This window comes from Antechinus flavipes, chromosome 2 (genome assembly GCF_016432865.1).
Source record: "Antechinus flavipes isolate AdamAnt ecotype Samford, QLD, Australia chromosome 2, AdamAnt_v2, whole genome shotgun sequence".
Taxonomy (NCBI): domain Eukaryota; kingdom Metazoa; phylum Chordata; class Mammalia; order Dasyuromorphia; family Dasyuridae; genus Antechinus; species Antechinus flavipes.
In genome coordinates this window covers 473,658,927-473,684,175 of record NC_067399.1, presented here as the reverse complement: position 1 = coordinate 473,684,175, position 25,249 = coordinate 473,658,927, and the positions used below count along the sequence as shown (strand labels likewise).

The 25,249-nt window shown below is 48.3% G+C and overlaps 1 protein-coding gene and 1 long non-coding RNA gene across 3 annotated transcripts; one reads left to right on the top strand and one right to left on the bottom strand.

Moving 5' to 3' along the window:
* The first annotated feature begins 1,497 nt into the window (after positions 1-1,497).
* KCTD15 (potassium channel tetramerization domain containing 15) lies at positions 1,498-24,825 on the top strand. 2 transcript variants are annotated; one of them, XM_051979728.1, is made up of 5 exons: positions 1,498-1,698; positions 7,416-7,591; positions 15,448-15,592; positions 16,518-16,823; positions 19,418-24,825. In XM_051979728.1, exons 1-5 carry the CDS (start codon positions 1,690-1,692, stop codon positions 19,574-19,576), a joined length of 795 nt encoding a protein of 264 aa, XP_051835688.1. In that variant the 5' UTR covers positions 1,498-1,689; the 3' UTR covers positions 19,577-24,825. The 2 variants fall into 2 exon arrangements, with proteins under 2 accessions (XP_051835688.1, XP_051835689.1); XM_051979729.1 differs by lacking the exon at positions 1,498-1,698 and adding an exon at positions 1,896-2,054.
* Positions 4,046-11,507, bottom strand: LOC127550630 (uncharacterized). The gene is made up of 2 exons (XR_007950897.1): positions 10,924-11,507; positions 4,046-6,220 (listed from the first exon to the last, which is right to left on the bottom strand). It is a non-coding gene; the product is annotated as an uncharacterized LOC127550630 (long non-coding RNA).
* Positions 24,826-25,249: the final 424 nt, after the last annotated feature.

Here is a 25,249-nt window from a genome sequence, read left to right as displayed (position 1 = left end):
TAAAAACAGAGGTAAGAGGAAAGGTAGAGACGAGATGAGTGGAGGGCAAGAGAAGAGATGAAAGGAAAGTAAGAAAGGCGAGAGACAGAAGGGGAAAGAAGAGAAAAGAGAAGAGATATGAGGAAGAAAGAGAGAGGTATGGAGAAGAGGCTTAAGGAAGAAGAGTAGAAAAAAAGAGGAGAGATAATATGAGGGAGGAAGGATGATAGGGCCGAAAGGAAGGAAAGCCCATCTCTCCCCCCAGATACCGGTGTTCAGCCCCACGCTAACTTCCAGCCCAGTTTCTCAACAAGTTCCCCCCATAACCCCCGTGGCGGCGGCGGCGGCTCCCTCCTTATAGCCGAGGAGTAGAGAAATGTGAGAAACGTGCCCTGTGTTACTTATTCGGGAGCCGAAAATTTATGCCCAGCTGAGAACGCCGGGGGAAATATGACATCAGACGAAATGACAGTGATTAAAATCAGCTTCGCCCCCCGCCCCTGCCCAGTCCCCTCGGCGGCCCCTTCCTCTCCCTGGGAGATTCCTGGAGGACTGGACGAGGGGGCCAGAGGCCCTGCACATTTCAAACCGTTATAGCCCGGTCTGGCTGTGCTCGGGCTGGAGTGGGGGTGGCGGAACGAAAAGGAAGCCAGAAACAGAACCAGGTCCAGGGCCAGAGACAGGGCTGAGGACAGCGATAGCAAACGAGACCGCGAAAGAAGCAGGAACAGACGGGGGGAGGGGGGAAAGAGCAGGAGAGTGGGAAGGAAAGAAAGACAGGGACAGGAACAGAGAGCATCCTGTCATCAGTAGGGGGGATTTCTCGCGGGCACCAGGGAGAGGGAGGAGAAGAGGAAAGGAGGGAGGGTCTCCAATTGGGTTTATTTTTAAAGAGAGCGAAAGAGGTGAGGCTTCTTTGGTTTTCCCAGTTTAAAAAAAGGGAAAATATCACATTTTTATCGAGAAATTAGCTGGGGCGGGCGCAGAGCTGAGCTAATTGTAGCTCTAATCCTCTGCCCCGAAGGCGCCTGCCAAGCCCGGAGCAAGAAGTCGCCTGTGTGTGTGTCTGTGTGTGTGTGTGTGTGTGTGTGTGTGTGTGTCTGTGTGTGTATGCGCGCGCGTGTGTGTGTTTCACTCCTGTATTTAGAGACAGATTACTGCCCTTTCTCTTCAGAGCATAGTCTCGGCGGGTTTCGATTTTAAAGGGTTTTGTTTTGATTTTTCCCCCCCTTCTTCAACAGCTATCAGAGAGAAAGACACGGAGAGGGAGACGGGGAGCGAGGGGAAAGAAGCTGGGGAGCAAGGGGGAGAGACTGAGGGGGAGGGAAGAGGAAGAGAAGGAGGAGGGGGAGGAGGCAGGCGAGGAGGAGGAGGAGGCCGGGGAAGAAGAGGAGGAGGAGGGAGAGGAAGAAGAGGAAGGGGAGGGGGAGGAAGGGGAGGGGGGGTAGAGCCCTGCCCGGCTCGCCGAGGGACAGCGCAGAGAGGGGCCGGGGGAGGGAGGGAGGGTGGGGGGAGGGTGGGGGGGACTCGGGAGAAAGTAACTACAGGACGAGACCGAACCGACCCGTGGAGCCAAAAACCAGAGAAAAGAAGCGCGCCCAAGCGGCCCGGACACACGAGACCCCGAGCCGCGGGCGGGAGGAGGCGGGCGGGGGCCGGGGCCGGGGGGCCCGTGACCGCGCCGCCGCCGCCGCTGCCGCCGCGTCTCCCATGTCCAAGGTAAGGATCAGGGCGCGGAGGTTCCGCGCGGAACTGGGGACTGCGCGCCCTCTTTTCGGAGAGTGTCTTCCCCAACTCGGACAAAGTCGCTTTGGAGACTGAGGGACAGGCGGGGGTGGGGTGGGGGGGCGTTAAAGGCGCCGAGGCCCCAGCTACGGATCCCGGGCCCCCTCTCCTACCCTGGTCGGCAGGGCCGGACACTTGGTCGCCCCCCGCCCGATCTGTGGCCCCTTTCCTGGCCGCGCCCAGGGGAGGGCGGGAGGCTCTGAGTGAGGCCGGCTAGCGTGGGGGTTGCTGCGCGCTGTGGGGCCGAGGAAGGCCAGGGGCCGCGGAGCCGAGGAGAGGGACTCCCAGCGGTGAGTGGATCCGGGAAAGGGCAGGGGGCGCCAGGCGCCGAGACGGCCCTGGGCTTGGGGAGAGCAGGGGCGCGCGATTCGCAGCTTTTGTCCGGACCAGCGGGAGACGATGGCAAAGGCTAGGGAGTCCGAGGGTCTGGGGTCCTCCCCAGGGGGCGGGGACATGGCGACTGCCACTTGGAGACTAATGCTTGTGCTCCCCTTCCCGTGAGGCTGGAGCGCGCCGGAGTCCTGCATGAGGCACCGGCCGGTGGTTTGGGTTCTGCGGCCGCACAAAGGGGGCGGGAAAGGGGTGCTTCTGAGGAGGAGGCATTGAGTGCGATGGAGCCCCTGGGGGCCCACTGGGGTTCCCACACCAGCCCGCTAGCTCTGTGGGACCTAGGAGCACGTTAATCCTGTCCCCTGGGACGCACGGCACAATTGGATTGACCAGAACCAGTCAGGCGTTGGGGAGAGAGAGGGAGGGAGGATTGGCCTTGAGTGGAGCCAGAAAGGACGTACCCACGTGGGGCTGAACTCAGGGGAGCCTAGGTGGTTGAAGTCTCCTGGGGGCACCGCTGGGGTACTCGGGAGTTTGATATGCAAGCAGCTGCACTTCTGCCTCCCCCTTAAAAAGTTCCCGGCAGAATGGGAGGAGAGGGGGCCCAATGGGAGCCAGCGGTCGGGAGTGACCACACGCGGGGCCCAGCTCCAAGCGGCCACGCTCGGCATGCTTTTGGCGCCCAAAGTGATGCGGGAGGGATTAAAAGTAAAGTGTGTGCTGTGCCGGGACAGATCCCGCCTCACACCCCCAGCCTCGTGGCCGAAATGGGGCAGCGGGAGAAGGAGGGAGGAGAACCCCAGGAGGCAGCGGCATCTCACTTTAGGATCTGGGGACTCGGAACTCGGAAACTGGGCAGCAATGGTCTGACCTACCAAGGACAAGGACACGACTGAGCCGGGTGCTTCTGCCACAGGCACAAGCACCCCAGGCTCAGGGGCACCTAGACAACTTGGACACAGGGTCACTGCTATTGAGGTACAGGTACACTTGTATGCACTTACAGACCCAAGGCACAGATACATATCCTACACTGGCGAGCACACGTGCACACATGTGTACACAGACATCTGTATACATAGGCAAGTACATGCATGCTCCCAGGCGGAGGCTGCCCAGCCAGAGGTACCCTTCCCCCACCCACCCTCTAGGGCTGGGGAGGCGGATCCTGAAACCTGCAGTTTTCTTTATGTCTTAAATGCGCATGAAGGAATTAAACTGCACGAGTGAATAACAGCATTAGTTTCAATTAATTTTTTTTATCCTGGCAACAATAAACTTTGGGAACAAAGCGCTTTTACATCCTTAATTAGGAGAGTTTCCCATCTGCAGCCTCTCTAAGTGTCTGCTCCTTGATTTAACTTTGTCTCTTCCTCCCCCTTCCACTCTACTCTTCCACTGCCCTCCCCCCACCTTTCTATTTTCTTCTCTTGACACCATTAACCCTTCCTTGGGCCAGGACCAGGGCTTCTGTCTCTTTCTCTGGCTGGGCCCTGAGCCTTTCTGTCTCTCCCTGCTGGGCCTTGAGCTTCTTGCTCTTGCCTGGCCTGCTCTGGTTCGAGCCCCAGGCTGGCTGTGTCTCCTTGTTGCCCCAGCAGCCACTGGGAGTGGTTCCCATAGCCCTGGGCAGGGAGCCCAGGTGAAACCTGCATCTCCCCAAAGTTCTGAGACTTTGAAAGCCTTGCTGTGAGTGGGATCTGAGCTGTATCAGAGGAGTGTGCATTAAAGGAGCCGAGTTGCTGCAAGCCTGAAGCAGGAGCCCACACCCTGGAAAATTCTGCAGTCTTTCAGCATTCCCGCCCAAGGCGCCTAGCCCTGGGCTCTGAGTGAGCAAGCCAGCCAGCGAGCTCAATGGCGCTCTTACAACTGCCTTCTGTTTACCTTTTATGGTTAAAATAACAGCTTCGCAAAGAAGCAACTTCACGGAGAAACGATTCAGTGAAATCATCTCAAGCTGGAGCCGCACAGCGAGTTTAATCACCCCTAGAGAGCTGAACAACTGTGAACACAATGGGACACAAACTCATTTTGTGTGTAAATGAGCGTGGCATTCTGATTATTTCCCTTTGCATGGGCAAATCGCTTTTACAAGCAGTACTTATGCAGCCGGCTCGGAAAGGCAAGAAGGGAAGCGGGGGCAGAAGATCTTGTGTGCAATGATGGTGGTGTTTGGGATGGGCAATAATGGCACGGAGAGGGATGGTGGATTGGAGCCGAGGGCTGGGGGGTGATGGTGTCAGTCCATTCCTGTGTACTGACAGTTGTATGGTGATCAGGTGCGTGGTGATCGCGGAGGAGATGCCCAGCGGTGAGGCATGCGGGGATCAGGTGTGCGTTTTGAGGTTAGGAAAGGAAAGGGCAGAGGCTATGGAAATTGTCTCTAGAGTTTGCCTGTGGTGGGCAGGGTCTTGTGTTTCTGTTGAGATTTGCTGCCTCATCCTCTGGGATGGGATAGTGTTGCTGCTGGAAGGAGAACAGGCCTGTGGGCAGTGGCTATTTCTGAATCAGCTTTTATTTGCTTTTGGACCCCTACTTTCAATCTCTTGAATTACAGGCATAGAGACTTGAGGGTCCTTCACCCTCATGCAGGAGGGAGCTTTGTTAATGTCTGGATTATGCATAAAAGTCCTGGGTAACAGCAACCAAGGAATTGTCTGTGAGTTGTAAACAGTTGATTTGAAGAAGTTGAAGGTAGAATTTGAGACCCGTCATATTTCGGTTTAAATTTAATGTTAGCTCATGTTTGCTGAATATAGGCAAAGTTTGGGAGTTACTTAATTGACACAAATAATTTTATGGAATTATAAGGACTTAAATTACAATATAAAAGAAAAGCTTTTTTTTAATAGATACTTTCCCCTGAAATTTAAAAGCCCTGGGCTAGGTTGAGCCAGAATGCTTCATCCCCAGTGGGAACTGTTTTAGTATCTAAGTTCCTCCTTTTCTGGAGACCTGGTGGTGTATATATAGCCAGAACTGAGGACAGGATCCTCCAGTGACTCCTGTTAATTAAATCTCCATGCTGTGTGCACAGGTCCTGAATGCTACAACCTCCAGATCTGAGGGATCTTCTGGCACAAACATGAAACTAAATCTTGGTAGAGAAGCATGCCTTGAATATGTCCAGCTACATGTCAGCCTCCCGCTTCCTCCCCTCCCCAGCCTTTATTTTAAAATTTATTTTATTTTAAGACAGGGTTATTACTTTTAGATGGGAAACTATTAGCAAGGAAGTTATTTCTCATGGGTTTTTTGAAACTTATTTGATCAATCCTTCCTGAATAAAAAAAAAAAAAGTATAGCTGACCCTGATAGGTACATCAGAAAGCAAGCAGGGTTTTATTTTTACTCAAGCTAGAGCAGATGTGTGGTGTGTACATATGTGTGTGTACAATGCATGCCTACAGTGTCATTAGTAATAATAAATAAGGCTCTCCTCAGAGTCACACAGACCCCCTACTCGAAATGGGGATGGCAGTGGTGAGAATATGGGGCACAGAAGAGAAAGGCCAGCCACACTCACAGAGCTGCCTTCCCAGGCAGCTGTTGTTTTCTGCTGTTTGCCACGTCTGTGCTTGAAGCTGTACTTTTTATTTAATGGGACCTGTTTATAAATGCCCTCCATCTCATGACTGTGACCTTGCTGGGGGGTGGGCAGGAGCATTGCACCTTCTGCCTTAGGGTGCCCCTGTGGGAGAGGCCAGGGAGCTGGAGTCTAAGACAATAGATTTAGATTTGGTGCTGCTGATGACGAAGTGCTGGAGGCTGTTCTGATCTTCCCCTCTATGGGAAGGGAGCAGACTGCTGTCATTGGGAAAGGTTGGGGGGGGGGGGGGAGCTGTTCCGAGGACAAAAGTCACGTTTTCTCTCAGCTGCTATTGCACTTCATTAAAGGGCCCGTCTGAGGCTTTTCTTCTGTGCCGGGTCTTGTCTCCTGGTGGGATGGTTAAGAGGTTTGGAGGAGAAGCTGCCGAGAAAAGTCTGTCCCAATGAGGTGGACACTCAGGTTCCAGATGACAGCTGGGGCTTCTTGGAGAGGTGGGAAAGGCGCTTGGTACAAGTAGATATTCACAGTGGGCTGTAAAGCCCTTTGCTGATGTAAGAGAACCCATGCTTGGGAGCATGACTGCAAAACAAAATACCAGGAAAATTAGATTAGTCTCTGAAATGTTTTACAACGATAATGCTGAGCATATGTTGCATTACAGTTGGTAACAGACGTGATAGACATGAAACTCTAAAACATACATGTATGTTGCATGTGACGGATAGGATATGGTGCGAGGCAGAGGAGTACCTTGGGTCTTGTGTTCCCTGGAATAGATCTTCCTGCCTGTTGTGTGAGGGCTACCTGCAGTGGGGAAGGATATATTTGTTGGAATCTGATGAGGGGAGGATTGGCTCTCCCTGGTTTCTGATACCTGGGGAGGTGGCGGGCAGGGAATGGGAGGAGAAGCGCTGCTGGACTGCACTGTGTGGGGGGACAGACTTCCCCTCAGTAGGGAATCCAAGAATCCGGATTTCCTCAATACTGAGGCTGACTTTCTAAAGACAGCTCCATTTTATGGTTGCAGACAAGTCAGTTACCTTTGTATTTTGTTGGAATTTGCCACAGATATTCTTGAAAGGATATGGAAGGATAGATACTCAATAAGATTGAGTATGATGATTTCTCATTTCCCATGTCAGTTCTGATGAAGGTGGTGAGAGCCTCTCTAGCTCATCTCAGTGGAAGCACAAGATTCCCTCTTGCCAAGGAGTCTACGCTTTCTTTTCTTCCATTCAGTGGTGAAACCCAAATGATAGGTATTGATCTGGCATGCCTATTATATATATTTTAAAACAAAAATGCTCCTAGTTTGATGTGAAATTTACTACATATATAAACTCACTGCCTTAGGTGCTGAGGAAGTCACTAATTTAGAGGTGTCTCGTTACTGAGACAAACTTGCAAAAACCCCTGAATCCCAATTCACAAATTGGTGATTCGTTTGTCAGGGGATATTTCACATCTAACACATAAGCCTGCGACCTTTAATTAGGATTTTGCAGTTTGTTTTATGCCCCTGGAGGCTGACACCTTGAAAAATTTTTTTTCTTGATTTCTTATTGCTAATAAGCATCTTTCCCTTACCCTCTGGTACTTTGAAGAAAATGATGCAAATACACTTAATTACAGTGGTGGCAATAATTTGTCAGCTGAATATGTGATCAGGCAGATGCAAAAGTGATCTGATTAGATCTGTGATCACACCAGAAATAAAGGAAATCCGCAGCAACACTAAAGAAAAATTGTCCTGTTGTTTTGTTTGCATTTGTAGGAGGGAAGAAGCATGTCCCGACTCTCTCTCACACGGTCCCCAGTTTCTCCCCTGGCAGCTCAGGGAATCCCGCTCCCAGCTCAGCTTACCAAGTCCAACGCTCCCGTGCATATCGACGTAGGGGGACACATGTATACCAGCAGTCTGGCTACCCTCACCAAGTATCCGGACTCCAGGTAAGGAAGACCTTGCTGCTTTAAAATTTCTTTACATCCACCTGCCTGGCATCAAGGGAGGGAGACCTTTCTCTGTCACCGTGTCCCTGGTGGTGGGTCAGAGAAGCTTCTTCCCTGTGTTGCGTCTGCCTGGGGTTAAGGACCTCCTCTTGGGACAGCTGAGTCCTGGGAGCGCGGAAAGGGAATTGATTCCTCATTACTGTGTATTGTAGGAGATAGTTTTTCAAGCACCTGGTGGCACAGACTCTCTGTTGCTAGCATGAGGAAAGACAGTTCTTTGGGAACAAAGTTTTGTTTTTGGAAAATGGCCTTGACCCAAAACGGATCGATGCTGTGGTACTTGCCATTGTGGCTGTATCACTAGGGAGAAGTCTGTGTGGACCAAAGCTGTGTCTAGTCAACTGCATTGTCACTCCTTTCTGGCCCTCAGTGGCCAGTCCCACACTCCTGAGTAGCCTTGAACTTGACTGACCACTGTGTATCCTTTTCAGTAAAACATGCTAATTATTGAGCCGTCAAAGGTCATTTCATCCCACTGCAGATTTTAACCCTTTGAGGAACTTCAGCTAAGTTTCTTCCTTTTAGTAAATATTCACTTGCTAGAAATGATTGTAATTGAAGAGCCAAAAGTAGATACTGCTGGTGCTGTCTTTGGCACCCTCCCAAAGAACAGGACCAGCGACTGGGGCAGCTGTGATGACAGACGAGGAAACGTCAGAACTGGACCTTGGGTTCAGCTGCTTAGGTTTTTCTCTGATGGGGCAATTTGGGAATGCTCTGGTGAATCAATTTCTCCATTGTCACCTCACATATCCAGAAAATGTTTTCTGTTTTCCACCAAAACCATGGATCATTTTAAATTAATTCTTGTGGATCATCTATGGAGACACCTAAGGGGTGCAATCAATAGAGTGCTAGATCTGAAGTCAGAAGATCTGAGTTCAAACATGGTCTTAGATACTTATTAGCTGTGTGATCCAAGCACTGAGTTTCCTGTTCTGTAAAACGGGAATAATAAAATGAGAGAAAATTTGTAAAGCACTTTGCAAACTTTATAAAGGCTGGCTTTCATTATCTCCCTAGGCTCCGTTTCTATTGCTGGCCTGTCCCTTCTCTTAAGTCCATATTTTTGTCACAATGTGGAGTTAGATTGTCTTTTCTTGTCTAGAACTTACCCATTAAATGTTTCCTGGGTTCCTATGCCAGTGGAGTACAGCTCCGCCTCACCCTGGGCCTGAAATGCCCAAGAGTGTCCATGGAGGCCCAGGTCCTGAAGCTGGAGATCAGGCCTGTGGCTTTGGGGGTCAGTCATAGAATCATCAACCAAGAAGTAAAAAAGTATTTTAAAAGTCATCTAGTTTAACTCCCTCGAGTTAGAGACAAAGAACCTGAAGCCTGCGCAGAGGGGTTAGGCCAGACAAGTAGTCAGCGCATTCGGGCCTCTTTCCATGACCCCCTCTGGCATCACAAGGGGCCTGGAAGGATCTTTGTGCTTTCTCTGAGCATGGAACTGACTCTGGTCCCCTGACAGCATCCCTGAGAGCCTTCCAAGACGGCACAAAAGGGAAATGGCTGTGGAAGGAGAGTCACTTAATATAAGGGGGTAAAATTAGCCTAGGATGTCAGATGTTTATTTGCTCACCAGTGTCCCAAAAGCCAAGAGGCTTGCTTTGGAAATTTATGTATGAAGACGTTCTGAAGGTCTGATTGTCCAGAAGTCTTTTCCCAGTGGAGAAGAGTTGATAGCAGATGAGGACGGACATTTGCAGAGGGGATGAGAGGGCCCACGTTGGCACTATAGCGGCTGTATGACGAGCCTCACATCTGTTCCCACAGCTTTAAGGAAATCCCTGCTGACACTTCAGGAACAGGCATATTTAATAGAAACTTCCATGGTGTAACCCTCAAAGTGTAAGTCAGCTGGAGATTGAAATCCAGGGGATTGTTGACTTATTTGTTGATGATCAGAAAGGCTTTGGAACAGTTCTGCCTCTCCCTTAGACTAAAGTGGGTGTTTCTGGCTCAATGTGGAGGGGCTCTAAGAATAGACAGGTAATCATTTATAACTGAAATGTGGGGTGTTAGGCCTCTTGTGCAGCCCATGTCAACAAATGATGGAGGTGGGGTGATGTGGAACTGTGTAAAGCAACGTGTGAGGGCAACACAGATAGTGCGATGTGTCTATGAAGAGAGACAGAGGCCAGGTATTTAATTTCAATTTTCCCGTCTGCAGCATTCCCGAGTTGTTTTAGATAGATCAACCCTTAATCAGTTGACGACGTTTTTGAGTTAAATTAATAAAACCTTTGCCCACAACGCTCTGCGGAATAGCTTCCCTGAGAATAGCAAAACTGCTTTTGTGATGTAATCACAACTGAGTAGTCAGGGGAAATGGGAAGAGTTTCAAGTTCTGTGCTGATAGAGGGCTGCAGAGAGAGAGAGAGAGTATTGCAAGGAAAAGGGCTAGAAGCTCTGAGCCCAAATCTGGGGAGATGAGACCAGATGAATGCCCACTCTCCGTGACCTTGAGTTTGAAACCTAGAATTATATGCTTATCATCTTCCCTTTCTGTGCCCTGTGGCCATCTGCATGGCAGACGCTTGTAGCATTTGAGGGGGAGGTTATTACTGTTTTTCAGAAAGCTACAGCCTTTGGTACCCGAAGGTCCAGTGTCCCATTGTCCTTGTTTATCTGCTGTGTTTTATTAAGAATCCTTTCTTGGAGCATGCTCTGTGATCTCAGCCAGCCTGCTAACTAACGAGTTTCGGGATGTGGTGGGTCCCATACGGCAGGAAGGCTGCAGCAGAGGATCCATGCTGTTTCAGCTGCCCCCCCACCCCGTGTGGGAGTTTGCCCATATGCACAGGGGCACAGGGATGTACTCAGATCTGCTTTAACAGAACCACGTACATAGGTGCACCCACATGTGCCTCCACAACTTCTGGTCAGTGTAATAGCAGGCTACATGTGTGTGCAAGCGCATAATATCTCCATCTTGCCTACATGCATTTGTCCCATGTGCACACATTCTCTTCGTGTGGGGGAATCTTAGAAGAGCAAATTGTATTTTTCCTCTTAACTGCTTCTTTTTATGTGGGCAGCTGTGGCTGCAAATGGATGCATCCTCCATGAATGCTGCCTGCCCGCTGGTGCGATGTCACTGCCGTCAGGCATCTGATCATGTTCGTGTGACATCCCCTCCGTGAGCCCCACAGCCTGAGGTCTCAGCCAAGTGCCCCGAGTGCTGCCTGCCTGCCCACCTGCCCATCTGCCCGCCCGCCTGCCTGTCTGTTTGCTGTCCTGCACGGCTTTCTGCCTCTCTGTTCACCTACCTGTTTGTGTCAGTCCCATGGTGAAGAAGCCTGTTTCTGGACTTGATTCATTCATTCCTTCACCAAGCCTTCACTAATGACCCCAGTCCAACTTGCACCAGGGCTACAAAGACAAGACAGGACAGTTTTTACTTTCTAGGGGTTTGTATTCAATTGGAAAGAAAAACAATTTGTTCACTTAAAAATAAATACAAAATGATTTTTAGAAGGACACTGGCAATTGGAGAGAAGGTGGTACGTTAGCTGAGCTTTGACAGAGGTTAAGTATGTTGAATGGTGGTGCTGGGAAGGGTTGGCACAGGGGTAACAGCCTACAGAGAGGGGAGAGGAAATTTCTGTTCTGTGGTGCCTCTGAGGATGCTAGAAACTTGTGGTTGGCTAAGATTCACTTCTCATTGGGAAAATAAAAGGGGTGGTTGTCAGGAGACACGGGGCAAGACTCTATCCACCAAGGAAAAGTTCAACCCACGTTAAGTCGGTTATTTTTTGAGAGGGCAATCGTATAACCACCAGCCTCTTCCCTATGACTTCTATTTTATGAATTGATTTTAGACCCTCACCTGACCTCTTGGCTTATAATAAATCTTGACTTATTAGGAACATAAGAACATAGATTTAAGGGTTAGAAAGGAAGCTAGAGAGGCCAGACCAGCTATATCACTTTATAGATGAAGGAATGAGAAAATGATTTGCTGCTTGTCACATGAGTGCTAAGTGAGGGAGCTGGGGTTCACGCCCAGCTTCTCTGACTCCAAACCAAATTGCTGTCATGACTGCAGACTAGACTGTGTCTCTGTGAGGGTTGTCAACTCCTGTGGTACAGCCAATCTGCATCGTGCCACAGCCGTGTGCCTTCTCATATAATTAGTCTGTGTACTCTCTCAGCCATGAGCCCAGGACTAGCTTTAGTTGAGTCTTTATACAAACAGTGGCTTCTCTGAGATTCTCTTTAGAGTCTTAGATCTCCTTCAACCTGATCCTTTCTCAAGATTAATTTTTTTATTCTTTTTTGCACCAATTCTTTAAAAAAAAAAAATGCCCTCTTTGTGTGTGTTTTAAAGAATGATTTCCAAAAAGGTTCAGTAAAGTGGAGTCAGAAAAGGCACTGATAATTGGAGTATTAGGGAGAAAAGAACAATGAAGCCCACTGAGGGAGAAAGGATACATGAGGACCATCAGCAGTATCTGGGTTGCTTTGAAAGAGGAGATCAAGGGAGACTCCACTGGCCCACAGGCCTATAGGGAGGGTTCCCACTTTCTTTTGTGCCCAGTAGTATTCAAGGTGACATTAGTTTTGAGGGGAAGTTGGCTGTGTGTCATTTGCTGCCTTTTGCATCTTACAGGACTATTGTAGAATCTCCAGAGATCCTAGGATGTCTGTGAGGAAACAGAGGCAGGGTCCTGCTCCATACTTCATTTTATGACTGGCCCCTGTAATCCGCCTGCTGTCCACCTTCTCCACGGCATCCTCACTGTTGTTTCTAATTTCTCCATTACCTCAGTAACAACCCCGTTGTTGTGCATAAGGTCCTCGTTGCTTCTCTGTAAGACCTTCCAGTCCTCCCATGATGTTCCCAGGTCTCCCTGTAACATCCCCAGTGTCTCTTTAGAACATCATCAGGATGAGGACATTACCTGTGGGCTGCATTGAGCTATCCCCACTCATCTGTCCACAAGAAAGCTGGGCAGGAAATCAATCCTGGGACAGTGACTAGGGCCTTCTTTTCATCTCTAAAATGAGGGGATTGGACTGGGTGACCTCCAAGGTTCCTTCCAAGCCTGACAGGCTGTGTGATCAGGGTTATTCTGTTGCCAGGCTCAGGGTCTAGAATGGTACCAATGGTTAGGGTTCAGGCTAGTGGTCAGTGTTCTGTGTGGGAGCAGGGCCAGCCCTTCTGCTAGGGCCTAGGTCAGTCGGTCTGTTCCTGGGGCCAAGCTCAGCATTGCTAGCCATCGGCACACACACCAGTGGAGGGGTGGTAGATTTGCTAGGGTTAAGCCGTTTTCTCCTGCTTGGGCACTGCACGCCCCGGCCTTGGTATTCTTGTTTGGGGGATGATCCGACATGCCCAATGCCTGGTGGACATACTCCTAGTATGCAGAGTAAGTGAAATACCTGGAAGGCCTTCCTCGCCATCAGAGTCAGCAGGATGTAGGACTTGACAGAAAGGCCCAGAAAATCATTCTTGTTCTATGCTTATTGGTCCTCAAATAGTCCCTAGATGAGCCTTAACTCTGAGAGACCCTAAATCTGCCACTATTGTGCAGATGACCATGGGCTTGTGATTTCCTTTCTCTGGATTTTATTTTTCCTCCATGTAAAGAAAAAGGAAATTGAAGTAAAAGTTCAGAAGATCCAAGTTCTAATCCTGACCATGGCAGCCTGTGTGATCTTGGGAAATTACTTCTCAGGCCTCAGTTTTCTCATGTGTAAAATGAAGAGGTTGGACTAGTTGCTTCTGGGACCTCATTTAGCTCTAGATCTTTGGTTCCATTATCTGAATCATGTGGTTTCAATGACTGTCCTAAGATTTTATGGAAGAGAGACATCAGTCCAGAGATTGTTTTGGAAGTGTGACCTTATAGCGAGCTCAAGGTGTGATCTAACTGCCTCAGCCTGTGGTTTCCAGGACCTGCAAGTTTGAGTCTTATCCAGGTGTTGGTAATTTTTCCGGGAACATGGAGCTAATTAAATGAAACACTGTTGAGGCAAACTGAACCGAGATCCTTTCTTCACTAGACACCGAGACCAAACAAGCTCCATCCTTCAGCGTTTTCAAACTGAGCCCACTATGTTAGTGCCTCCTGCACTAGACACACCGGGGAGCTCCTTCTCTCCCTGCATCTCTATGGGAAGGGTGGCATTGGATCTCAGGAAGTACTTGGAAAGAACATGCACAGTGAAGGGGTAGTAGCCACAGACTGTGCGTGGACATAATTCAAGAGAAGCAAATAGGGCGCGAGAAAGTTTTCTTTTCCCATTGCACAGGAGAGTTGGACCTCCTTACCAGGAGCTAATGCCCTCAGGGAACATGCATTTAGTAAATGAAATTTAAGTTTTCTGCTCTTCAGTGAGTCCACCTCCTCACATTTGGCTTAGCCAGTCCCACAGGCCATCTTCCTGAGAGCAGAAGGGCCTATCATGCCTGCAGTCCCTTGGTCTGTCCTTAGCTCTCTCCCCAGGGTAAGCTGGTAAACTACTTCCCCAAGTTCTAGGCTTGATATACAAGTGAAGGTAGTCTCTTTAGGTGCACAGAGTACTACTAGCTCCTAGTTTGACTGAAGAAGTGGCGAGAAAGTCATGGACCATATTGTTTATCTATTCACAACATGGAGAATTCTGGTGGCAGATCTTGCACATACCTTGCCATATCTTGGATCTAACTGGGGGCTTCTAAATCTCAAGTTAGTCATTTTTAATAAATTATCCTATGTAAGAGTCACATATTGCCCTACCCAAAGTTTAGTGGTGGAAGTTTTAGAAAATTATTTTTCATTAAATTGAACTTAGTATTTCACCCAGAAAGTGTGGCCAGCTTCATTCTAATTCTATGGGTGGGGGAAAAGGTTTTGGCTTCACACTAGGCTGGTATCAAATGATGACATACAATTTCAAGTTTTACTTTATTAAAAATAGATTTATCTAAAATCTTATGTCTTGTAGGTCTTCCCTATTTTCTCCGAAAAATTAGAGTCTCAAATAATGGTATGAGAGCTTTTAAAGAATTCTTCAAAGCACCATTATGGGATCTCTGGATTTATACCCCAAAAAGGGGCCTTGGAGGCCTCTTTGGAACAGTAAATGTTCCTCTGTTCCTAAGCCCTGTGTACAGCTCTGGTCACTGCCTCTCTACATAAATAGAACAGAGCTGAAGAAATTCTTCCTTGTAGCTTTAGTGACTCCTTCCAAGTGGAGCCAGAGACATTTTTCCCTCAGGAGAACAATTAATCCTTTACTGTGATAGGTAACTCCCAGTTTCTGTTTTGGTGTCTGTCTTTTGAGCATCCTCAAGTACACAGCACACAAGGCCATGCATTTCACTCTCCCTCATGCCAGCCTTTCTGTCACTATCATATCCTTCCACTTCCTTTGTGAATAATTATGAGTCTGATTGAGTGTGCCTGTTGGGGGTTGGAGGAAGGGGAGAGAAGCAGTCTTGTCCATTCCCAGGCATGTGCAGAGAGTCAGAGCTGCACCCATTCCTGTATCCCCTTACAGCCACCTCCTAAGTAGAGTCACTGCAGTCCTTGGGAAGCAGTGCTGCATGATGGGAAGAACACTGATTGGAGTTGGAGCATCTGGTTTCAAAACCCAACTCTTGTCACTTATTTGAGCAAATGTCCCTTCTAGACTTCAGTTTCTCTTTCTGTAAAATGAAGGGGGTTGGGCTAGATTACTTCTAAGGGCCCTTCCAAGTCTTCATCTTCAGTTTCCACCAAGTTTATAGTTCAAGTCACGGTGTCCACCTCACGCATTCTGGTCTCTCCCTTTCCAACCGTCTTTCTTTCCTTTTTCCATCTCAGGATAAGTCGTCTGTTCAATGGCACAGAGCCCATCGTGCTAGATAGTCTGAAGCAACATTATTTCATTGATCGGGATGGGGAGATATTCAGATACGTCCTTAGCTTCCTGCGGACATCAAAACTCCTGCTGCCAGATGACTTTAAGGTGAGGTGGGTGGATGGATGTTGGCTAGGGTTACTGGCTGCCTGGGTGAAAGCTGGCTGCTGACCTGTGCCCAGGCAACTCCATCATGTTCTCCACTGCCACAGGATGGTACAGGGATGCTGTGATTTAATAAATGGACCACTGGTTGTCATGGATACCATAAAAAGTTAAACGATGAAGCCAAAGGCTAAATTGGTTTTTCTAAACTAATTCTATTTTCTCATATTTGTAGCTGATTTGTTTATCAGACTATCCTCACAATTAGATGGCTCTGGGAATGATAGCACTGATCTCCACCCAGTGGGCAGTGGTCTCAGGCTTGACTTAGGTGTGAAGTCCCAGATTATTGGGGAAGAAGGATCATAATCCAAAATAAACTGGCTTTAAATTATATAAAACTCTTTCTGGCCAAAGGAGATACTACTCTGGGGCCAAAGTTGTGGAAGTGAATGGTCTCACTTAGCCAGTGAAAGGGTCACTTCTGTGTGACCAGGAGCCTGTGGAAAGTGGGAACAGTCAGGGGATTTTGGGAGGCTGTGAATAATCCCAAGGCTCTGACTGATCCCACCCCAGGACCCAGGTCCGAAGGTCACAGCCCAAAGTCTGGGGCCTAACTTTCACATACAGATTAAGAGCCCCAAGACCGAAGGAAACTCAAGAGGCCACTGTGTGCATCACAGATGAGGGCCTGATATCGAGCAGGCTCCTCCAGGAGCTGGGTCCCAGGCAGACCCTGAGATTGTGTCCCTCCTCCCTTAACGCACCCAGGGCCTGGGCTCTTCCTGAGCTGATGGGGATGAATCCCTCTTGGCCTGTGGGCCTCCGTGCTGTCTGCCTCTGGGGAGGGCCCTCGGGGAGCGGATTTGGGGTGCAGATGGAGCGTGACAGTGCATCTCCTGTTCTGGGTGCTCCCCGCCATCCGCAGGACTTCAGCCTCCTGTATGAAGAGGCCCGCTACTACCAGCTGCAGCCCATGGTGAGGGAGCTGGACCGCTGGAAGCAGGAGCAGGAGCAGCGGCGCCGGGGCCAGGCCTGCGAGTGCCTCGTGGTCCGCGTGACGCCCGACCTTGGCGAGCGCATCGCCCTCAGTGGGGAGAAGGCACTTATCGAGGAAGTCTTCCCGGAGACCGGGGATGTCATGTGCAATTCTGTCAATGCCGGATGGAACCAGGACCCCACACACGTCATCCGCTTCCCGCTGAACGGCTATTGCCGGCTCAACTCCGTGCAGGTGAGGGTCCCGGGCCCCACGCCCATTAGCAGCCTGTTGTGGGCCCTGCGGGGACCACGCTCTCGGGTCCTGGGCCTTGCAGCCTGGTCTGGCCCCCGGGACTATGAATTTCCTTCCCCCGGGTCATCTTGATATGAACTGACCAAAAAGGCTCCTTCCCATTCTTTTTCCTCCCCACTGGATTCTTGCCAGGAAATATGGTTGGGGTCCTGAGTATGTGCCTTGGGGTTGTATTCATTCCCCTGCAAACCTGGTGAAAGGCAGAGAGACTAGAGAGACACAGAGGCAGATGACGGAGAGACTGAGATAGAGACTGAGTTGCCCAAACCCCAGAAGCCTCTGTGCCATTTCCAGAGAAGGCAACAATGTGTCGATGCATAATTTATGTCTCCCTCATAATTAAGTGATGGTGCCTGCGGGAGGGACTTAAAAAAATTGATCTCTGCACTTCTTTTTTCTTTTTTTTTTTTGGCAAAATGATGTTCTATAAAAACGGCTCAGATTATTTTCAACCAAATGTGTTTTATTTAACACTCAGAGCCTCATGTGAGACTCAAAATTAAATAGGCACCAGAAAGAGGGTAGGACAAGACCAGATGTGGGTTGGAGATGCTGGGGACCACAGAATATGAGTGTGGGCAGAGCTTTCCTGTGGGTTTGGGCTAAGTAGGCAGGTGAAGGTTTTATACTTGGGAAGGAGCAAGGTTAGGAAAGACCTAACCTTTGGGAGTTGGAGACCTTGTAGGACCGGGGACTTCCTACACACTGAGGAAAAAGAATCACGAACATGGGGGAGGGTTCCCAACCCTACACTTCCTCCAGGGCATCAAACACCAGATTTTCTCAAGATTGAAATTTCTCAGCTTGGAATCTTCCGAGGAAAGTCCTGGCATCTGATCTCCTGTGGTTCAGGCCACGTGGGTCCGTACTGCTCAGCAAGTACAAGTCAGCTAAGGCCTGCATTCTTTAGATTAGTCACAGCATTGTACCTGCTACCACTAGTGGACACTACAGGCCAGCCGTATTTCTGGGACATATGTGGACATCTTATGGAGATGAATTTATCAGACATAGCCAATACATCATTGTATGTAACATATACAGACATACATGCATGTAAAATGAGGTTTTTGAAGTCATCTCATTCAGATCTTTTTTTTTTTCACCCCCATTTATATGGAGCCAGGGAGACCTGGATTCAAATCCTACCCTAGTCACATACTGGCCTGGCCTGTGTGTAGCCTTAGAATGTGCCAATCTGCATTGGGAATGGGAACTTCTCATCCGGGAATTCCTTGGGCCTATGAAGCCATAGTTCCAGTCTGTATCCCTGTGGAGATACCAGTGGGGCATGAGAGGAGGAGGTTTTGGAAGTTTGCTTAGTAGGGCTTGAGATGCCTTTCCTAGAAGCCAGAAGGGCCTTGGAAAAGGAGGTCTGCAAATTCTGTGTGGAGCCAGTAACTCAGGGTGAGAGAGAGAGAGTGTTTGTGTGTGTGTAAAAACTCACTTGAGGGGACACACCTCCTGCCTGTGGCGGAATACCCCAGGGTCCAGCTATTGAGAAGGAAGGCTCTGTCTGGCCATCTGCTGTACAATGCTCTGTGCCTCCCGTGGCTGCCTCCCTCTCTTCCTGTCACCCTGACCAAATCTGGCTCTTACAGGACAGGTCAGAGGATGATAAGTGCTGAATCAGTGCCTGGTCAGGCAGTCCTGTCTCCCAGCCCAGGCCCAGAGTATTGCCAAACAGTGAAATGGGCTAGGGAAGCAGAGGGTGAAGGGGGTTTTTTGTCTATTAAAAAGGAGATCCGACCATTCCTCCTGCTTGTCCATCTTAGCTCCCTCCTGGTCCCCACGTCTGTCACTGCCCGGGGTGAGGTGCCCTGGATTCCCCCGAGTCTCTCATGGGAAGAGCTGAGTGTCTGGACACATGGACATCTCTCCCCCCGGCCCCAGGCACCAGCTGGACGACTCCTGCCTCCAGGCCCTGCCGGCTGCGGCTCCAGGAGCTCACAGCTGAGTGCAGATTGCAGCCCTGGGCAGCATCTCCATCGTTTATATGAGCCTTAATTATTTGGCAGGGTCGTCCGTCCTCCCCTCTCAGCTCGGGAGCTGCTCAGACTCGGGGAGGGCTGGAGAGAATTTGTCCGACTGGATTTAGGCACGGGCTGGGGGAGGAGTTCTGGGTGAGAAGGCCAGCCCTGGGGAGGGGGCTTTGCTGCCCACTAGAATTCCCGAGTCTCAAGCACAAGGAGTGGAGGTCCCGCTCTCGGGGAGACCCCGGAACACAGGCTCCTTCCTGCTCGGCCCCCAGGCCTGAGACATCACTAACCCTGACAGGGGTCGGAGCGCTGTGACCGGGACAAATGGCCCAGGCCGACCGCTCACCACGGGAGCTTGGGGCCTGGTGCTCGCAGGTCCCGGCAGGCTCCACCCGCTGCCCAACCCACCAGAGGAGGGTCCCTTCCTTGCCGCTCGTGTGGTTAATGGGGGGGTCCACGTAGCGTCGTCATTTGAAGGGAGGCCTTAAGTCCTGACCGTGACCTCAGGCTCCCGGGGGCCGGGGGCCGTGCTGATTGTGTGTTTCTGACTTCCAGGTCCTCGAGAGACTGTTTCAGAAAGGCTTTAGCGTGGCTGCCAGCTGCGGGGGAGGGGTGGATTCCTCCCAGTTCAGTGAATATATGCTGTGTCGGCAGGACAGACGGCTTCAGCAGGCCCCGACTACGATCCGGATAAAGCAGGAGCCCCTGGACTAGGCCTGCCCTCGCCGTCTTGGTGCCGAGCCATCCCCGTGGGAGGCGCCAAGGGGGTCGGAAAACAGTGTTAGCAACTTGGGTGTGGAGCTCCGTGGCCAGTCGGGGGTTTTCCCAAGTGGTGGTCACCCAACCAGTCCTCATTGTAAAGCCCCGGAGCACGCTGGCAGACGGACAGGGCTGCGCGGGAAGGCGGTCGAGCGCCATTTCTTCCCGGCAGTGGGGGCGCTGGACCTGAGCGGCACTTCCGGTGCCCGCGGGGTGTGTGGTTGGGCTTGGGTGACAGGGCCGCGTGGAAGGAGCCCCGTGGACAGCCTTCCCACACCCCCATCCCCCTCCCGACCCGGAGCCCGAGGCCCCGGAAGGACTAAGGCCAGTGCGACGCTGGGCTGGACGTTGCCTCTCCGAGGCGCCGCGTCTCGCCAGACGTGCTCCACATTTCCATGCGTGTGTCTGACGTCTGTGATTGTTCATGCTAGTAAATGGCTTATTTTTCTACAATATTTAAAATGAAAGTGGCTTCTCTGCTGAGGTTGGAGAAACAGACAAGGACCGATGCATATTTATCTGGTGCTCAATACTTTACAAAAAGGAAACTGTCAGTGTGACTCATTGTGGCCTGATTTCAAAAGTAAGACCCACCTTGGGAGCAGCCCCAGCCCCAGGACAGGACCCCAAAACCAAGGCCAAAGTATGGAAGCTTTTGTGCTAGCAAAGCAGGCCCAGGAAGATGCCAGTCCGGCCTCCCCCACCGCTCCTCCTGCATGAGTAGGCCCCTCTGGGCCCTGGGGGGCGGGGGGCAGGCGGTCAGCAGGGCTCCCTTGGAGCTTTAGGAAAGAGAGCCACCTTTATGCTCTGCAGGACAGGACGCATCTTTGTTTGTTTTCTCTCTTGTTAATTTAAAGGTATTTTTGAAATACTGATGGCATACTTGCCCTTCTGCTGCGTCTGCCTCTTTAGGGAAGGTCTCTCTCCCCCCTTTCATTTGGCCCCTACAATGTTTCTTTAATGAAAACAGTTATCATCTCTTCTGACTTCAGCAGCAGCCGCTTCTGTAACTCGGGAGACAGCGCTGCGTTTGCAGGTGCCAGCCTATAAATAGCGTTCTGTGAAATCCTGCTCGTTGCTGTATGGCGTGATTGGGGGCCTCAGTCACTAATTCGTGCGCTAATCACAATTTAGTTTCTCCCACATTAATTTATAGAATCCTGTTGTAGACACTGAATTTTAATTAAACTGTTCTTAGACTAACATGGTCATTAAGGAGAAGGGACTGAGCTCTTCTGATGATCTGGGGCCTCTCAGTCCAGATGATGAATTCGACAGAAACTTAGACCCAGAACAGAAGCAAATGAGCCCACTGGGGGCCTGTTCCCTCCCTTGGGCTAACAGGTACTGAGCCAGGCTTGTCTGGTGTTTGGGGGGCTGTAAAGCTAAGCTACTCCTTCTTTGATTTTATATAGTGTGACACTTTATACACTCAGTGATGGAAAAAGCGACCCTGTCCTGCCATATCTGAACAGATGGCACACCACTCACCTTCCTCTGTAAGATACCTGTAGAGTTGTATATTATGCATTTAATATTGTAAAGATCCTAATGTATATTGTCGTGTATTCCTTACACAGTACTTCATGCCATAAACATTTCTCTTATGGACTGAAAGACAGTTCTGAGGATTAGCCCTTGTCTCCCATGTTCTGCCCCAGAGATAAGTTTGGGTTGAATTTCCTGAGATTTGTTTGGTTTAACCAGAGAAATAATTGGCTTCGTCCATCCTCTGGGGCGGGGTGGTGGGAATTGTGTTCTTGGTGTTGATTTCCTAGGCCCCGGTGTTTAAGGAAGCTGGAGTCTAGTTCATTCATTCCAGTCATGCCCTTCCTATCTTGTGGTAACTGAGGTGCTGAATTCTAGTCTTGGTCCTAAAAGGAAACTCCAGGAAGCTATAAAGGTTAAATATATCTCATCAGTACCTCACTTGGGAAAAGCAAAAGGATCCAGGCTGAAAACAATAGACAGAAAATTTTGTCAGGGTGTTTTGTTTTTTAAACTTAAGTTAAAAATGTTTGGGTTTTGTTTTTTCTCTACTTCTTTCTATTGGTGTTGACAGTATTTTCATGGCCCTACAGAGCAGTTGCTTAGAGCTCTGTGTGAAGGCACATCACAAAGCCTCATGGGCCCCAATCAAGTTAGTCGGTACATCCATGCTGTGCATATGGTTTGGCCCGTATCACCCCAATATTAGCTACAAGCAGCCTTAACACAGAGGAAAGATGTAGGGAAGCAATTACTCCGTTAGGAGAAGTACATTTTTTTTCCAAGGAAAAATGTTTAAACTAGGATATGATCATTTAGCTAGCAGTTCTGGTCACTGATTTTAAATGCTTTTGTATTTTTTTTTTTTTTTAATTTTAAATCTCCATTTTCCCCTATCCCTTTCCTGTCCTAGCTGCCACACCCACCCGAGCTAATTTCCATGTTTATAAAAGCTGTGCTTAATGATAGCTATACAGACTAAATTAGGAGCCTTGCTCCCTGCCTGTTAACACAAAAACAGCCAGCATCTCTAGGAAAGGACAGTGTAGACAGGAGTGCCAATCTGTACTATTCCCACAGTAATTCAAATTCTTCAAAAAAATATAATTTTAACAAAACTGTTAGGAATTTTTTTTTTTAACTCAACAACAAAACTGGTTTCCATGTTTCCCATCTCTTGGGTGTCTGACAGGAGAAGAGAATGGAGAACATTAGGCCATACTTAATAGACAGAGCTGTAAAGAAGGCAGCACTGTGTCTTCCTTGACTTTTCTGGCACCCAGTTTTGTTGGTGGTTTTCTGAGACTATATCTGACCTAGAGAAAGACTTAAGCACAACAGAACTTCAACCACTAAAGATTTGAGGGTTGCTATTATGTTGTGATTATCGTCTTAATATTTTGATTCAAAAACTTGTTTCTGACCAGTGGATAAAATAACAAAATGTGATATAAAATCATAATTGAGAACAGGTATCTGTACTGAATTACTTTAGTAAACAGTTTTATTTCTTTCTAAATACAAACAAGAAAATATGTTTTCACACTAATTGGGAAACTTCTGAATAATGTACAGAAATTGTCAAAATAACAATTCTAATAAACATAAAGTCTTTGTAAACGATATGTACAAACTATCAATACATTTAAAACATATTTTTACACTTACTGGTCTGAATACCTTGTGCATACTCTTTTGGCTAAATAGCAAAATCAATTTTTCCTGTTTCTCATAAAGCTTAAAAAATAATTATTTTTGTTTTAAAACTATTGGACAAAGTTCTGTCTGCTCTTACGATTGTTCCCTCAAAAAGTTTTGTCTCCCGAATGAGGCATTCTCAAAACAAAATGTAAAAGATAATTGGGCAAAGGGATCGTACCCCCCACTCCTACAGCACTCCTTTCTGAAAGGGGGTGGTTGTACTGCTCACACAGGAATGCTGACACCTAGTGTGACAGTGACTTTAAAAGTCAATGCACACAACTTTAAAATCCATCCTTCAACAGTTCTTTTAAAACCAGTAGCCTGTATTCCTTACAATAAATAAAAGATATTTTATACCAAAAAATTAATACCTTGATTCCTGTGACTAACCACCTGTTGGGAATGTGCAAAAAGTTGTGTCAATACAGAGAACTACCTAGGGGGAAGGGAGCAAGATGGCTCAGCTTGGACCTGAAGGCACAGAGGTCAACCACAAACATTTAGGACTCCTGTTGAGGGCCCAGCCCCTCTCCTAGATGTACCCAGTTTGTGGCCACTTCAATGCAGATGGCTCAGAATGGTACAAAGCCGCAATTAAAATGTGTTGGAAACCAGAGCAGGCATGGCAATGGTTAATTAGTTAGAAGAGGCTCAGCCTTAGGGGAAAGCCTCCATTGGCAGAAGTGTCATGAGCCCCAGCCCTAGAGGGATGGGGAGGTGCTCAAGGCACAGACAGGCTCCAACACTCAGAAACCTTTTGCACATTTTATTTTTCCTGTGTTTTATTTTTTTGCTTTAGTTTCTAGCTATAGGATTTATTGAAATCTTAATTTTTACATAAGCCAAACCCTGACATCTGAGAAAACGAAAAGAGAAGGTGCATGAAAATTACAGATTTTTAAATGTTCAGCTGAGTTTGCCTCTGAGAAAGCCAGGGAAACGATTGGCTTTATTTCAGGAAGGTTCCATAGAACTGAAGAGAGTGGCTAGTTTTACTTTACTACTCCAAGCAGAAGGTAAACTCTGAGGTTGACGCTTGTAATTTCATGTCTTGAGCACAGTCTGGATAAGGGGCTCCACTCAAACGGGGTCCCAGCCACTTGCACAGCCCAGAGATCACAGAGAAACCAGCACTTGGGTCAGCTGACAGAACTGGTGCACAAAGTATCTCCGATTCATATAGGCTGTTTTAAGCTTGGCAAAGTATATTAGATTATTGAAGAAACACAAATTCATTCAGTAGTTAGTGGGTTGTACTTTTTTTTTTAAGTTTGTGATCCTATGAAAAATAACTCTTGGGAGGTGTGCTAGGTGATTTCCAAGGTGTTTCCTGGGAGTACAATTAAGAAAGATCCTTTGGCTATGGTGAAAGAAGCTCGAGCCAAATGCTCCACCCAATCTGGTTGAGCCTCTGCTCACCCATTCACAGGTATTCATAGGCACCCAGAAGTGCCACTAAAGAAGCTGCTTTTTTCCATTTTTCTAGCCAGGTTGCTCTGGTCATCTGTGAAAAGGGATTGGAGCGGGTCTTTAAATTCTGGTCTTATTGTTACCTGTACTCTTACCCTCCATCTCCAGGATTATACCAAGTGTTTTTTTTGTTGTTGGTTTTTTTTTTTAAGGATTATTCCTTTTTAAATATTTTTTTAGAATTTTAAAAATCTAAAACCCATCACCCCATCCAACAATTGAGTGCCAGTTCTGCTAAGGCAATGTTAATGTGCTATCACTAAAACCCACAGATGAAATTTCCTGCTTGATCTGGTAACCAGAGTCCAGTGACATCATTGTACTCTCCAATTGACCTCTCCCACATTAGTGATGTCTGTTCTGATGTCTTATTGACAAGATGGAATTGCAGTGCATTTCTGACATATGAAGATTATGCGCCGTTCCCTGAAATTCAAACGTAAAGAACTTTGCTAAAAAGCTTAGAAGGGAAATCCAAGTTATTGTAGTTTCAATTTCCTCTGAATGTATGTACATTAAAGCATATGTTTAGATTGTCCGGACAGTGATGTGCAGAAATTGGATGAAACGTGGGCCTTCCCTCTCTATTCCTGGTCAGGCCAGGATTACACACTCCACTATGTAGTACGTATCCAGCTTCATACATTTCATTTTGAAGAATTTGACCAGTTGAATGGTTTTCACAGACAACGTCTAGTAAGGTGAGTTTGGTTTAAGTTTGCTGAAAATATTCTGGATTAGCTCATGATAAAAACAATATTAATTGCCACCACTTTTTAAATTATCTCCAAGTAAGTCTATACAGTTAAAATTGACTGTCAAGAATGGCAGGATCCATCTAATACACAGTTGTCAGAAATGGCTCAGCTTTTATCAAAGTGATAGATTTTTCATTAGCTCAAACAAGTACTGTGTTGTCCGTATCCTTGGTAACCACAGAAAAGGCTCTAATAATTTTGTACCCCT

Excerpts from the sequence above, each read along its gene's own strand:
- KCTD15 (XM_051979728.1), top strand. Across the intron at positions 7,592-15,447 it reads ACCAAGTATCCGGACTCCAG|GATAAGTCGTCTGTTCAATG; the intron begins GTAAGGAAGACC and ends TTTCCATCTCAG. Across the intron at positions 16,824-19,417 it reads GCCGGCTCAACTCCGTGCAG|GTCCTCGAGAGACTGTTTCA; the intron begins GTGAGGGTCCCG and ends TCTGACTTCCAG.